This window comes from Astatotilapia calliptera, chromosome 11, assembly GCF_964374335.1.
Source record: "Astatotilapia calliptera chromosome 11, fAstCal68.1, whole genome shotgun sequence".
Lineage (NCBI taxonomy): Eukaryota > Metazoa > Chordata > Actinopteri > Cichliformes > Cichlidae > Astatotilapia > Astatotilapia calliptera.
Window position 1 is genome coordinate 29,625,352 of NC_137432.1, and position 15,917 is coordinate 29,641,268.

The window sequence follows — 15,917 nt, forward strand, 5'->3', positions numbered from 1 at the left end:
TAGATATATAGGTGTCAGTCAAGCAGCCACAGCTCAGAATATTTCCCTTCAGAAGGCAGGAGGATAGAGTTACTGTGGGACCTAAAAAGGCCAAATTAAAATATACCTGTTGAACTGCCAGTCTTGTGCGGTTGCAATCAAGCCCCCCTTTGAGCTTTTGGGTTGATTCTCTGGTTGCTATCCAGCAGTGACTATCCTGATGGTTCTGGTTACGACAGTGCTGCACCTGTTATCTTTACTCCTCTTGCTGATTGCCTCTGCAATAGACTCTAGGATCTAGTCCTTAGCTCGGTCCAATACAGCAAGTGTTCAAGATGTGCTCGAGGGTCCCTGTCCCTGAACAAAGGTGACAGGCTGGCTACTCAACCTTGTACCATGAGAACATCTGGGAAGCAAGTCAAACTTCCTGGATGAAGAATTTAATCCTCTGGGGGTTACATGAGCAGATATCTTGCCAGCTGACATTTTGCTTCATTGCCTGCTCCCACTTTATCAGAATAAGTGTCCTTCCTCCTCAAGAACTAGTTAACGTCTTTCCTTCTTGTTGACCAGGACTGAAGGAATGCTCCCAATCCCAGCACTGCCTCTTCTTCCTTCCAACTCCTCCCAGTCTTGCTGTCCAAGCAAGCAAGAAATGGGACTATAGTCATGGGCACCTCATATACGAGCGAGGGCCAGATAATTCATGAGAGAATCTGCTGCTAAACCCATGGCTTGAACTGCCCAGGGAGACCAGACCTGTCTATCACCTTCATCCACCCCTTGAGTTTGATGCTGGTTGCCGTGATAAAATCTGTCCTTTAAACTGCATCTGAAGACCTTACTAAAGCTCTTTTTTTTTTTTTTTTTTTTCTTTTCTAAAACAGATGTAATCTGTTTCCCTAGCTTGAAGTGGAATCGGTCTGTGACCCTCTGTTTCTTCAGGATCAATAACTGGCGGGTTTGAAGTGCCCAGGACATGAGGCTTTCTAACTATGGAGGAGCCACTTGGTCCCTGGCACGGCTCTGATGGATGGTTGCCTTATTCCCAACTCGCTCAAAATGCAGAAGATAACAGATGAAAAAAATCATAACTGAAACTGAAACTGGAGAAATAACTCTTGGAAACAGGAGTACTGAAGGGTGAGGTAACCAGTGTTGGGGAGTGACAGAATACATGTAACGGTGTTACATATTTAAAATACAAAACATGAGTAACTGTATTCCGTTACAGTTACTATTTAAAAAAAAGGTGGTATTCAGAATATGGTTACTTTCTTGCAATAAATGGATTACACAGCGGTCTTTTCCTGTTTCATATGTTAGGCAATGCCCACTCTATCTTTGGTAATTCCACGCATCGCTGGAAACCCAAACGAAACACGCAATAAGAGGCTCTAATGCCTGTGTCTCAATCATGTGGCTCATGTCACCTCTATTTGTGGCCTAATGACGTGAAGAAATAAGACTCGACTGTACACTGTGTTCGTGTTTTTCTCCGCTGTTCTGTTGGAGCAGCCTTTCAACGCTTCTCTATCTCTTGCTAGCAAAGTTGACCCAGACACAAGTGCACAAGCACAAGCACACAAGACGAGAGACCACCGAAATAAAATGGGAAGCAGACAGACACAAAGACACAAACTGTCATGGTCCCCCAGCCTTCCCTGAGTGCTGCCAGGGTCCCTCACTTGCTCACTCTGTGTTCATGTCATGGGTGGCACTCATTCCGAGTCCGTGTCCGGCACCCCTGAGAATTGTCACCCACCTGTGTCTGATGAGCTATTGATACTGTTACAAGCTAGGAGAAGCGCTCAACACCTTTGCTTGGTTTGGGTCCAAGGGTCTGTGGTCAACCCTGCGCACATCAACTGTCAGGGATCCTCACCAGGCCTTTCAACCTCTGCCTGACTAATGCCACCGTTCCCAACTGTCTGAAGGTCTCCACCATCATCCCCATCCTCAAAAAGACTGATATAGACAGCCTCAATGACTACATACCCATAGGCCTCACGTCTGTAATCCTGAAGTGTTTTAAACAGATGGTATCACAGCACATCAGAGACTGCTTACATCCCTCTCTCGACCCCTACCATTTTGCTTACAGAGCAAACCTGTCCACAGAGGATACTGTCACCCTTCACAAAGTGTTGAACCAAATGGAGAACAGGAAGAGTTATGTGAGGATGTTCTTCATGGACTACAGCTCAGCATTCAACACCATAATCCCAGACACCAAACTGTACCACCTCCACATCCCCTTGCCACCTGCTCATATTGCGTAGCGTCTGACAAGGTGGAAAAGAAGTCAAAATCTGAAGCCAAGACTGTTGAGTGTTTTGAGGGTTTTTTTGCAAAGTTGTCTCCCTCGAGTTTCTTAACAGTTGCAACAGCTCCCTCTGTTTGTTATGACATAACATTGATGTGTCAAATTAATACTAAGGGAACTTTTCTGCCCTGCACTCAAACAACAAAATACAAGATTTACAGGTGATAGTTTTTTGGTTCTTCTAATCACACATCTAGGTTGAAAATACATGTACTTTGTCTGTGCCTGGCAGCAGTGTAAGGTGAGGGATTTCCTACACATAGATGTCACTGAGCTGAACCTTTGAAAGAGACGTTACTACTTTCAAGAAGTTAAAAAAAAGCTGCTGAAAAAAAGTTTTCTTCTGCCAAAAAAATTATTTGCAGTATTTGCCAAGATATTATTGTTTGTATTGAGAAGGATGTAAAAGACTTGTTGGTAGGGATGGGTATCGTTTAGGTTTTATCCGATACCGGTGCCAAACCGGTACTTTTGAAACGGTGCCGGTGCTTAAACGGTGCTCAAACCGGTGCTTAAAGAATGGAGAACACAAAATTGGTCCAAAAACCTCTCAACAATGTTAACCTTTTCTGCAGCTATGGGGCATATATGGTATCACTCTTGGCTGGAAGCAGTGCTTAAACAATGGAAAAAATAATAAAAATAATGGATTGGATTTATATAGCGCTTTTCAAGGCACCCAAAGCGCTTTACAATGCCACTATTCATTCACTCACTGGTGGAGGCAAGCTACGGTTGTAGCCACAGCTGCCCTGGGGCAGACTGACAGAAGCGAGGCTGCCATATCGCGCCATTGGCCCCTCTGGCCAACACCAGTAGGCGGTAGGTGAAGTGTCTTGCCCAAGGACACAACGACCAGGACAGAGAGCCCAGGGATCGAACTGGCGACCTTCCGGTTACAGATACGCTTCCCAACCCCCTGAGCCATGGTCGCCCCTTTGTCCAAAAACCTCTCATGTTTAGCTGTTTTCCACTTTTTCTTTGGTCATTTTAGCCTTTTTGGCCAGGGTGAAGGGAGTATCTGCCATCAAACAAGAAGACAGCCGCATGTAGCTATGATGATGTTTGCTAGTTCACCTTACATGCATTAATGTAATAACGTGGTTAGCCTACTCAACGTAAATTACACACGAACAACATTAAGCTACTCACGCAGAGAAGAACGGCTGCTGCTGCCATCATCCGTCATCATTTCTGCTATACTGGCAGGGCTACAGGACTCCATTCTTCGGGTTTTTGGGGGATGTTGCTCCGGGTCCGATAACAGGCAACCCACCCACAGTAGATGTGCACGGTGTGAGGTCTTGCAGCAAGCTATCAAATACGGCGCATTTCTCGGCTTTAAAAAAAAAACAAAAAACGCTATGCGTCGCCAGGTGTTTCATCGGATTTGAGCTGTTACCTCCTTTGACAGTATCACAGTATCAGCTTAAAGCACTTGTTGCAGGCTGCTGAGTTTGCATATTTTGCTGTGAAGTACAGCCAGACTTTTGACAGCTTCGTCTTGGGCATTTTTAATCTTTAGCTCAAAAGAACGTACGTACCTGGACCCGCCTACTATCCTCGGAAACGTAAAATGATTGGCTAGAATCACAGCTCAGGAAAAAAAAAGCACCGAAATAAAGCACCGAAATGTGCGCTGCTTTTCGGTCTGGTTACTACCGTCTATGTCAGAACCGGTGCCATGATGGCACCGGACACCAGTACCCATCCCTACTTGTTGGTCTATAATGTATTACATTGTATTTTAGAGTATGTACAATAACACAGTAATAAAGATACTCGCAAAACAGGTAATTTATTTAATATATATAACCCCTTCATAAATCTTGTAGACTGCAGACTATTTAACAATATGAGCAAAGATATTAGACATAATAGACACATAGATGCACTGGGAACCAAACTGTCACTTTGATCCATACTGTAACACTCACCTGGAATTCATCGAAAATTCATCAACCAGCTATCAGCCAACCATTCATTAACCAGCATGCGTTTATTCACCAAAAATATTTATTAATCAAATAGATATAACTTTTTTTTTTCACTGCCTCCCCCCAAAAAATGTTCACTTTAATTCAGTGGAAGGTGAAGCTTCAGTGACAGTTTTAAGATTTTCATCAAAAAACAAACAAAGAAAGAACTCTACTAATTCTTAAAACCCACAAATGCCATTCACTAAAAACGAAGCTTATCATATTGCTCAAATAAAATCTAAACCTGATAACTCGAGTAGGTTGCAGTGCCATTGCCTCAAATTTGATGTGTGTACAAAAAAGGGTGGTTTTTGGTCAATCGGGGCATCCCTTTTTATAGATAAGTAGAAGAATCGATGAGTTTAGAGTTAAAGAAGTTTAAGAAGGCTGCAGGGGTTGTTTTACATTTTAATTTTGCAAATCAAAACAGAAGAGCAAGGATATGGTAAAGTATTCAGTGTGTTAAAAATAAACTGTTATGGGATGCTTTTTGTTCCATCAAATGTATTTAATTAGTTAGACAGTCTGAAGATAAAACAGGAGAAAACCAACACTAACTGCCAATTAAATCTGTCAGATAATTATTAAATCCATTGTAAATTGCAACTGTGTTTCAGTGATGGTTTGGTGTCTTGGACTTTAACACAGTGTACAGTGTAACTTTGATTACAAGCAGGCACATGGCATGATTAAATCCATACCTGATTATCAAGTTCAAAAGTTATTCCAGCAGACACAGTGGGAAGAAGTCCTTTACTAGCATACCAAAGACAGCATGATGAAAAATTTGCATTTTAGTCATAATTTACCTACTGATGGCTACTAGGATGAGTAAAGAGGTTTGTCAAATGTGACTTGTGTGACACATTTTATATCAGTTCACCTTTGAACTCACAAGTTACAATATGAAAGTCTTTGATGAAAGATACAGACAAAATTTTTTTTTTTTTTGGTTGTTAAGTACACACATTTACCTTGCAAAACTAAATATAGCAGATCCTATTTACTATTGAAATTCTGTAGCTGGTTCTGAGAGCTGCCTGCCTCATTTGTTTGGGACTGATCAGCAGTCAAAGCCATAAAAGAACATTTTCCTAAAGAACTTTATTCACACCAGTATAAAATGGAAATCGGAACACCAAATGAAGTATATTGACTAAAGCAGGGATCGGCAACCTTTCTGATGACGAGTGCCATCTAAAATTTCCTCAGAAGTCAATGTGCCATATGATTGCATTAGCAACACTCTATAATAACACACTATATAGAACAACTTTACAGAATTATATTTGTTCGCAGATGTTGGCAGCTTAGTTATCAGCTATTTTGAAACGAAAAAAAAGGACACTTTTTATCCATAACAAGAATTCCATAACAGCAATTGAACTGTACAACAGAAAATGCAAATGCTATTTATGGTCTCCTCTGGCATTAACTCTGCCAGTTAATGCAAGACAAATCCAGCTGCTGATTGAAGCTTTCTGGTTTGATCAGAAAAGAAAACATTGGTCCATACACCTGAAAGTCCCAAAAACCCATTGTGAATTCTGTCTCGAGTCTACGGATGTATTTCTGTGGTGCTGATGTTGCGCTGAGTGGAAAGCTCCTGAAGCAGTTGAAGTGTTGGAAATTTCAACATCACTTGAAAAAACTGCAAGCTGGCAATGTCCCTCTCACTGGTAGGCTAAAGTTATTTTTTATCCAATTACAAGTTGAATCTGGTAGTTGGGGTTGTTAGCTAAAATACCATCATTAAGAAGCGGCACAACTAATGTGTCTATGCGAGCTAATTTGCGATGTGCACCGCTGGCCCGGCAATTTATTTTTAAATGCGCCTTCTCAGATTAATTCATTGCGTGTCGTGCCCAGGGCTGGACTGGAACAAAAAATGGGCCCGGGCATTTTGACTAGAGACCGGCCCACCAGGTATTATAGGAAATGCCATAAAGCCTTTGAATGAAAACGAACACTGTTGTTACAGTAATGTACACTATCTTGTTAGTATTTATGTATGATTTCTAAACATTTTACCACTGATGACCACTTTGGTTGTAAGATTCAGATAATTATTTATTAAAAGCTAGACATTTTAAATGAGAATAAGAAAGAAAAGTTTCTTTGTGCCCCCCTTTCCCTGTTAATACCCTACCTGGCCCCCTGGCAAAACTTTGCTAGACCCGCCCCTGCACAGTTACCAGCTGTCAGCTACATAAAAAAGGATCCTGGTGTTATTTGTCTCTCAGAAACAGTTGATAACTTCCCTTCAACTCATTCATGTCACCTAAAAAGTGAACCTGTTTCTCCATCACCTGTTCAGCTCTGATGATTCAGTAAGGACATCTCCTGGTTTCATCTTCATGTTTCCCTCTCGCCAGATAACCAAACCGATATCATGACCAGCAGCTTTTACAGCTGTGGCTCCAGCAAACATCAACTGATACTAGAAATTAATATTAAATACATTCTAACTGTCATGGTCCTGGTGGGCCATGTTGGCCCAGTATTCTTAGTTTTTGTGTGTTTTGTATTTTGTTCCCTATTTATGCCTTGATTCTGTTTTTTATGGGTCGTTGACAACTCTACTAACTAACCTTATCAATTAAAAAAAGTTCACTATCACTAACATCATAGCACCCACCCAGCTGTATAGAAACTCCATCATGCTAGCTAGTACGCAGTACAAGTTATTGTAACTGATGGTAAAAAGTCAGGACAACGAAAATAAACTACACCTAAACTTGGTTTATATCTGACCCAGTGTCACGGTCCTGGGTCGGTGACCCAGTGTTTTGAGTTTCTTGTGTCTCTGAGTTTTTGTACTTTTATCTTAGTTCTCTTTGTTGCCCCAGTTTATTGTATAGTCTAGTGCGTTAGTTTGGCTTTCTTGTATTCTGTTTAGTTTTCTCAGTATTTGTTGTTGTTCTCTGTTTCTTAGTTGCGCTGTCTCCCCTAGTCAAGTTCGCGTCTCTGTGTTAGACTTCCTGTCTTACTTTGAAGGTCTGTGTCTTATGTGAATGTGTTCTGCTTTGCTTCCTTGTCTCGTCAGTTCTGATTTCTCCCAGCTGTGCCCTCCTTCTGTGTCTCATTCCCCTCGTTACTTCCCAGTGTATTTAAACCCTGTTTCTCTGAGTCAGTGTTGTGTTGTGTGTCCCTCATGCTGTGTGATCCTTTGAGTGCCTCTCGGTGAAACGTTTGGTTCTGTTCTCCCAGTCTACGTTAGTTCTTCATTAGTTGTATCTTTTTCCTGCATCTACAATAAACTGCCCTTTTGAGTTCATTCCCGTGTTGCGAGTCCTGCATTTTGAGTCCTCACCTCCTGCCTGCACACAGCGATTCATGACACCCAGATAGATTGCAGGTCATAACTTCTTACCTGGAGTTCAGTTCACCTGATACTCGGACCGGCAGCCGCCTTGGGTCTCTCCTCCTCCTGCCTCCGCTTTCCCTCATCCACCTGCAGGCCTCTGTGGCAGCTCCGGCATAGCTACCACCAAACAACTGAGTTATTTACACATCGGCCAGCATCTGGCCAATCCAACACCTTTCATTGTTCATACCGTTACAAAAAAATAAGATTATCGGCCCATAAAAATGAAAATGCCCGATGGCCAGTCCTATGGTTGGGCCATCAGTTAACCCTTTGCATGCCAGCTGTGGCACATGTGCCCAGGGTTGTCTGCTTGTTCTTACTACAACTAAAATGCGACAGCAAAACGTGCTCTAGTGTGAACGCTCAAAGCGGCCCGCATGCGCAAAAGAAGACTTCACACACAACGCGCTCTGTTTAGACCCAGAGCAAACAGTATTGTTTGACTGATGGCCCTTAATATAAAGACTTCGGACTTTACATTTTTTCCCAATTTTTGCTTTAAGTTATTTTGTTATTTACATAATAATGTAAATAACCTAATAATGATCCTTATTGCTGTTTTAGAGAGGAGCGGTGCTTCAAAGGATAGTGGCAGATTTCTGTCAGAATCTGCAGATTATACAGTACAAAGAAAATGTTCACGTTGTCTTCCCAACAGTTTCACTGGATGGCCAGGAAGCGTTCACGATGTCTTATCGGGCGCTTCTCTGGCGCTGATAATTGGCGTCTGTCTTGTGTCAGTGACGGTGGCGGCAGGGGATTCTCTGGCTGGCTGGAGCAGCATCTAATAACCAACTCGCAAAATAAAACAAAATAAAAACAAAACAACAAACATGAAAACACCAGACATTATGACACAGACTTATAATTTGCATCGATGTTTTTTAGAAATTCCAGAGGGAGTGTTTGCCCGGGGCGCCAAACAGGCTAGGACCACCACTGCCTCATCCTTTTCTTCTTATTTTCCATCCTTAAAAATATTTTTAGACACCCTTCCAATGACTACATTTCTGATAAGTCTTTAGCAAACAACAGATGGATCAACAGAAGAGCCAGAAGAGCATTTACCAGGACGTTAAGTCAGTTTTTTCCTGTTTCTTAATTAAACGACTTTCAGATACTGTTTATCTGCTGTAAATAGTAGGGGTGGGTTTTTATAATCGATTCATCGATTAAAATCGATTCTGGCTTGGATAACGTAAAATCGATTCATTAAAATCCTGAATCGATTTTTTTATATAAATTTATTTTGCCCGAAATGCCAAAATCTCTGGTGACATCTCACAAAATTTCAAGAACCACCAAACAGTTAAGACAGTAAATGAGAGCAGGTACAGGGATTCTGCACATAGACTTAAACACACAGCGCGACCCGCGGATCAGAATCAGTTAGATGTCGCCTTTCTCACAGTCGGGGCTGAAAGCCGACAGCTCGCTGATTCTGATCTGTCGGCGGGTCGGCGCTTTGTGTTCACGCCCTTTATGCGCTGATTCTAAAGCTGTTAGTTTGATCTCTCTCCAAACAATATTGACCGAACCAGCAGCAAAAGAAGATCCAAACTACGCTTCACATAAACATCGTCATGAATTCACTCTGACTTTTACTGTTTTGCTTCCATCGCGATGCACAGCTCTCTCTCTCTCTCTCTCTCTCTGTACTTCAAGAACAGTTTCCCTTTCTTCATTATTCGCTTGCTTGTTACGCACAAGTCTACTGTTGTTTACAGCGCTGTCGGCCGCTGTTTTTTCCCCTTTTACATTCTTCCGAAAAGAAAACCTCATTTCTGCTGTTCAATACTGAACAAATTTAAACTTTTTAAAATTATTCAAAATGCAAAATGCTTAGCCGTGTCTCTAATAAAACCGCTGTAACGCCAGAGGTAGTGTTCATATGTTGATTAATGGTTTTCTTTTGTTTTTGATGTACTGCAGAATAGGGATGGGTATTGATAAGATTTTCACGATTCCGATTCCATTTTCGATTCTGTTTAATGATTCGATTCTTTATCGATTCTCTTATCGATTCTTTTTTAAAAAGGAGAACACTAAGGTCGAATAGCTTAGAACTTTGTTTTATATCTTCTCTTTGAACAAGATAGAAATTTAGGAGTAACATGGCCTTACAAATCCAACAGTGAGATCTTAAGAGATCCAGCCTATGGCTCTTCAATGGGGTGTCACGGGGACCCCGGGGAAAAAATTGTAAATGTAAAATAATAAAATAAATATTCTTCTGTAGCAATAACAAAGTATAACATAAATTATTCTGTAGCAATTACACAAGAATATCCAGTAATGTCCCTGCCTACAATTAAACACATTCACTTACCGAAAATCATCTGCTGTGGCAAATGGGTTCAAGCCTTTTACCACAAACTTAGTCACTGCTCGGTGACATTAGTCTATCCTGGCTTGAAAGGAGACGCTACCGGTAGACTGCAGCGAGAACTGCCAGCGAGCGCCAGCCAGACTCTGTCTCTCTCATCATGGTCACCTAAACGCGCAGTAATGGCAGATAAGGCAGATCGCGCTAACATAATATGCACTGTTAGTTGATTATTTACCTGCCGCATTAACGGGAGAGGACGTGCAAACGTTACCGCTGCTGCTGGGTTGAGATTCACGAGTCCGGAGCGGAATTAAAAACACGACATTCATTTAAGGTCATCGCGTGTTTTGTGAGCAAATGCTTTTGGATATTCGTAGTGTTTCCTCCCTTAAATGAAGTATCTACTTTGCAAGTATTGCAAGTTGCCCTGTTGTCATCGGTTCTTGTAAAGTATAACCAAACTTTTTAGCGTTTGAGCCGCCATGTTTCCTGCCAGGTAAATGACACTCCGCAACGTGGTGACGTCATTCGGGGCGACTGGAATCGATAAGGGAATCGTTTGCAAAAATGGCAAACAATTCCAAGGAATTGAAACAGTGGGAACCGGTTCTCAACAAGAACCGGTTTTCGATACCCATCCCTACTGCAGAATATTTTTATAAAATCCCAGGCCAGGAAAATCACCTTCATGTTTTTCTGTGTTTTATCCTCAGCTACTTTGACACAAAGGCATCTGCTGTGAAGCTCACACCTGTGATAAAGTCTTGCGTGTGTCAGCTTCCTTTTTATTGATACAAAAATATGTAAATGTACTGATCTGAATTATATTTCTGACTGTCAAAATTTCCCAGATTTAAATCGAATCGAATCGAATTAAATCGAATCGTGGATCGAATCGATTCGGGACCTTGTGAATCAGAATTGAATCGATTCTAGAACTCAGTGACGATACCCAGCCCTAGTAAATAGTCTTTTTTAGGTCTTCAAAGTTATTACACAAATGCACGCACTGGAGAAACCACAAAATGAAATGAAATGGGTCGAGCACAGAAAAATGGTAGGTCCTGAGCAAAGATGGGACCATAACACTGAACATCTGGAAAGCTCTTCCTCAACATGAGAAAATCCAGCTCCAGGGAAGAAAAAAAATACAAAAATGTTAAAATTTTTATTTTATTGGTGGTAAAACTTTGGAATCTTGTAGACCACCATAACTTGTTTTGAGGCATGCTCTATCATATGGGATCCACCATAACTTCAAATTAAAGATTGCACCTGACTAAAAGGAGCTTGTGTCATGATATGGCTGTGTGGCACGCAGGAGATTGGACCCAAAATGCAAGACTCGCAACACACGGGAATGAACTCAAAATGCAGCTTTATTTGCTGACTCAAGGAAATGATACAAAACTAAACTAGACTGGGGAAATATAAGCTAAACTTTACAGAGATGCACACATGGGAACACACAGCATGAAGGAGGAGAGAGGACTGAGGGAGATGCTGACTTAAATACACAGAGGGATAACAAGGAAGTGACAAAACATGAGGAACACAGCTGACACAGATAACCATAACGAGACAGGGGAGGCTGGACTGAACAGAATGAACATGAAAACGTGGGACCTTCACAATAAAACAGGAGACATGACGTGGGAGTGGAGGAGAGGCAGACGAGGGAGCGAGGGAACACGAGGGAGAGCACAGACATGATGCGCTGGGGAAATGTGGAAAAAATAACAGAATGAAACACGAAGGGAGACACAGCACAAGAACTCACATCACAATGTGAAACAGGGACACATAGGGAGATACAGAGGGCAGAGATACAAGGGGGCATCCAATAAACTAAACGGAACAACCTAGGGATCTTAGAATAAATAATGAACTAATAAATTACAAAAACACAAGACAACCAAGAACGGTGGGTCAAAATGACTCAGGACTATGACAGCTTGGATAATCTCAACAATGTTAACAAGGTTCCATAGTTAGCATCTATTTCATTAAGACTTACAACAACACAGTTCCACTCATTTCAAATGCTTTTAAATTCACTGACTGATATTTGGATGCGATTTAAAGTCCAAAGTTCAGGACCAGTAGAGAACTGTAGTTACAGCATCTAATATCCCAGTGATATATATTACATATGAGCTTTGCAGTTAAGGTTAAATAAATTACTATATATTGATACTAATAAAGAAAATCAGTTGTTATATGAAAAAGCTTTCAAAAATAGAGCAAAAAACACAACAAACGAAAAAACTCCAATCATTTAAATCCCACATATTTCACTGACGAAAAATGTGTCTTATCGTTTGCTAAAATAAATGTAAAACCTGATTTAGGTGCCTTTTAGAAGTGCCATCACCTCTTACTTAATGTGTGTGGTTTGTAATTAACAACATACCTCTTTCTAAATAACTTGCAGACTGCATGAATGCAGAAAAGTGGCCAGTCCAAAATAAAGAAAAGAGGAAGTTTTGTGTCAGGGCTGCAGGGCTCATTTTATATTTTGATATTTGCACTTGAATGAAAAAATAAAATAAAGTGTTGAAATTTTCATATGCAACAAACATGTCTTTGAATTTTGTAGAAAACAGGAAAAACGGTTTCAAAAGGAAAATACAGTCCTTTCGAAAAATATTAGATCATCATCAGCAGTGAACTTAAATGTGTTAATGGTACATTTAGTTTTGAAAATGTATTTTTCCATCTCTTATTAGTTAGTGGTGCTGTTGTTCCTTTTCAGTCCTAAAAAATTGAACCACTTCCTAAAAATGAATGTTTCACTTGAGAAGCGAAAGGTAGACGAGGAAAAGTAGAAGATGATGGGATCGATACAGGTGTTGAAACAGCTCAGAAGCAACATGTAGTACCTCCACTCTGGACTTAGTCCCTGGATGTAACCCACTAAATGAGATAAATTGTATGGCAGAACACAAATGAGGAACACAGCAAGAGTCCCTGAGGCCATGCCAATGGCCTTCTGTTTCTGCATCTGGGATATCCTGGGCAGGCTGTACAGAATCGAGATGCAGCGCAAGTAGCAGTAAACACAAATAAGAAGAGGTATGAGGCAGAGTACAAAGAAAATCTCCAGACGTACTGGGAGGAGGATCTTCAACTGCTTCTCTGAAAACTGTTCATAACACGCATTGGAGTTATTACTGGCCAGAGATGGGTGATGCTGGATGATGAAAATGATACTGCAGTGTGCTGATGAGATGAGCCAAACAGCAACACTGATAACAATTGCATACACAGGTTTCTGCAGTAGATGATAGGTGATAGGAAATGCTACTCCTATGTAGCGGATCACACTGACTGCCATCAGCAGCAAGGAGCTGGTGTAGATTGTGGAGAAAAAGGTGAAGGTAGTGATGGAGCACATGAAGTTGGGCAGATCCCACTTCATACCAGATGCTGCCTCGTGCATCTTGAAAGGAAGGATGACCAAAAACAGCAGGTCGGAGATGGTCAAATTAAGCAGCAGGATGTCTGTTGGACGTAGCTTGGAACAGATCTTGGTACTAAACGCATAGAGAGCCAAGAGATTACAGGGGAAGCCGATCAGGAATGAAATGATGTAAACTGAGAGAATGATCTCAGTCCTCACTGTAGACACCATCATTGACCTAAATCAACATTTAGAAAAAAAAAACACATATCAACTGAAATGTTTTTGGTTAGAAAGACAAATGACATTTTAAAATTACTTTCTATTTTTACACTTGGAACAACTTTGTGTGTAAGCATGTTGTTGTCCAAAAAAGAAGAAGCTTAGCTTTTTTCTTTATACCTGTTTCTGTCCTAAAAATCCCTCACAAAGCATCCTTGAATAAACTTACATTGTCTAGAAAGTGTGGTAATACCAAACAATTATTTTATACTGGATAAATTTTCCTCTGGCTTCCCAGACAAATTTTCCATTTTTGAAAATAATAACACATCACACATCACAGCCTTTTTGGCAGCTAAGATCTTCTGTTGTTTCTATTTTGTTAGAGGCACATTTCATACAACAGGGATGCAAATAACTAAATAATTTACATAGTATGGGGTTAGTGCTATGATGGTTTTGGTTTTCTTTTTGGTTTTCAAATTGGTGTACTTATTTCAATTAATGAACTTATTTGTTTGTAACCAGGTTGAATTTGTCATTTATTAAAATGTGTTGAAATATTAAAAATGGCGAAATTCATCTTAAAATGTCAAGTAATAATAATGTTAACAAGACGTCCACAAATCCAAATGTGGTCGTTGTGGACTATAAATAGCCCGTACACGGCGGTCCTACCAATGTCAACACTAGATGTTAGACGTCGAAAAAGATGTTGCTTGGGTTTACAAAACAACCCCATCAATTGGACTAAAACTGTACGTCTAAAAGGGACATTTAAAAGACATCACTCTGCACAGTGGGTTGATTCTTTTGAATAGGACAGCAAGCTGAAGATACTGGTATGTTTTCTGATTTATACCAGATGATTTTGTAACTGGATAACTATGTTTCAACAGCCTCTAATAACACTGACACAGAATGAATAGCATATTTGCTTAATACTGCTATATCATCAGCATATAATTTGTGTTCTCTGTCACAGACATTTGATTTTAAAGAATTCAGATCAGCATGATGACGTTTGAGCAATAGATGCAGTTGTAACCTCAGTTGTAATTGTGATCCTGTTTCCGTTTACTAAAAATATGATTAAAATAACTTTTGGATATGATTTTAATTGCTCAATTTCTTAACTGCAAGCAGGCTCTGGTATGTTTCATTTCATTAGGTAAATAAATTTACTTACGCAGCAGCAGAAGATTCCAAAATGCTGTGACTAAAACTACTACTAGTCTGACTCCGGCTGTATTTCATGAAAGACTTACAGCTTAACTCGTGGGTTCAAAGATGGGCTGATATAAAATGTGAGAAACTGGAAACACTGAGTCAAGCTCCATCAAACACACAGGGGACTACAAAAAGCAATAGCAGCCACCAGTGAGTTAATATTAACTCAAATGCAAAACTGCAATTGATGTTGGCTCTTCTTTGTCTGAAATTCTATAATCATAAACTTTTATTCAAATATATAATATATATATATATTCAGTATATTTTATATTCAAACTTAGACCTCTCATAGAAGAGGGCATTGTGTAAGAAATTGTTTTTCCACAATATTTTAATTATCCTTATTTGAATATATTCCCACCTTGGCATGATTATAGATGTTTGTCAGTTTTGCAGTGGAGTAAAGAACAAGTATTCTTCTGCTTGCAGTTCAGTTTTCTGTTGTTTAAATATTGATTTCCTTGTTTGTTAGCATTAGGAACACTAACATGTTAAGATTGCAACAGGAAATAAAGGTAGACATGTATATGTTCAAAAATATAACTGATGCTTTGGCAAAACTATCTAGTCTAACAGTGACAAGTCTAACAGAATTGCTTAAGAGAAAACTGAGAGTACAAAAGTATGTCACTCTAATATGCATTGCAAGTAGACTATATTGCTCCAACAATCAATGGAACCTACTGTGTGAGACAGCAGCAAATTCCCTCTGGTCATTACTCCAGATAAACCCTCATGTTGCAATACAAATTTTGTGGGAAGTAAAATATATAATTTTACTACTTTTAGATGTTTGAGAAATTACAATAGTTAAAAAAACAATAGCATAACATAACTGTACAGTCTGATTTAAGCAATTTGATTATATGTGTCAAGATCTACATCAACTTCCATTCTGATACATGTAGTGTGATTTCATATGCTTTAAACTTGAAATGAGTATTTTCTGTGGTAAAACCTCGTCAGGTGGCTCTGTTTCATTTTTGCTTTGGAGAAGCGTTTCACTGTTTTGGTAGTGTTGAGATCTCGCCGATCTTTGCATTTCTTCCAGGAAATCATTGTCATAAACACAGGAA

General features: G+C 40.0%; 1 protein-coding gene across 1 annotated transcript; it reads right to left on the minus strand.

The window, feature by feature from the left end:
• Positions 1 to 11,342: 11,342 nt before the first annotated feature.
• On the minus strand, positions 11,343 to 15,023 carry LOC113032641 (free fatty acid receptor 2-like). The gene has a single exon (XM_080308635.1). The coding sequence runs from the start codon at positions 13,618 to 13,620 to the stop codon at positions 12,709 to 12,711; it is 912 nt and encodes a 303-aa protein (XP_080164761.1). The 5' UTR covers positions 13,621 to 15,023; the 3' UTR covers positions 11,343 to 12,708.
• Between the last annotated feature and the right edge of the window lie 894 nt (positions 15,024 to 15,917).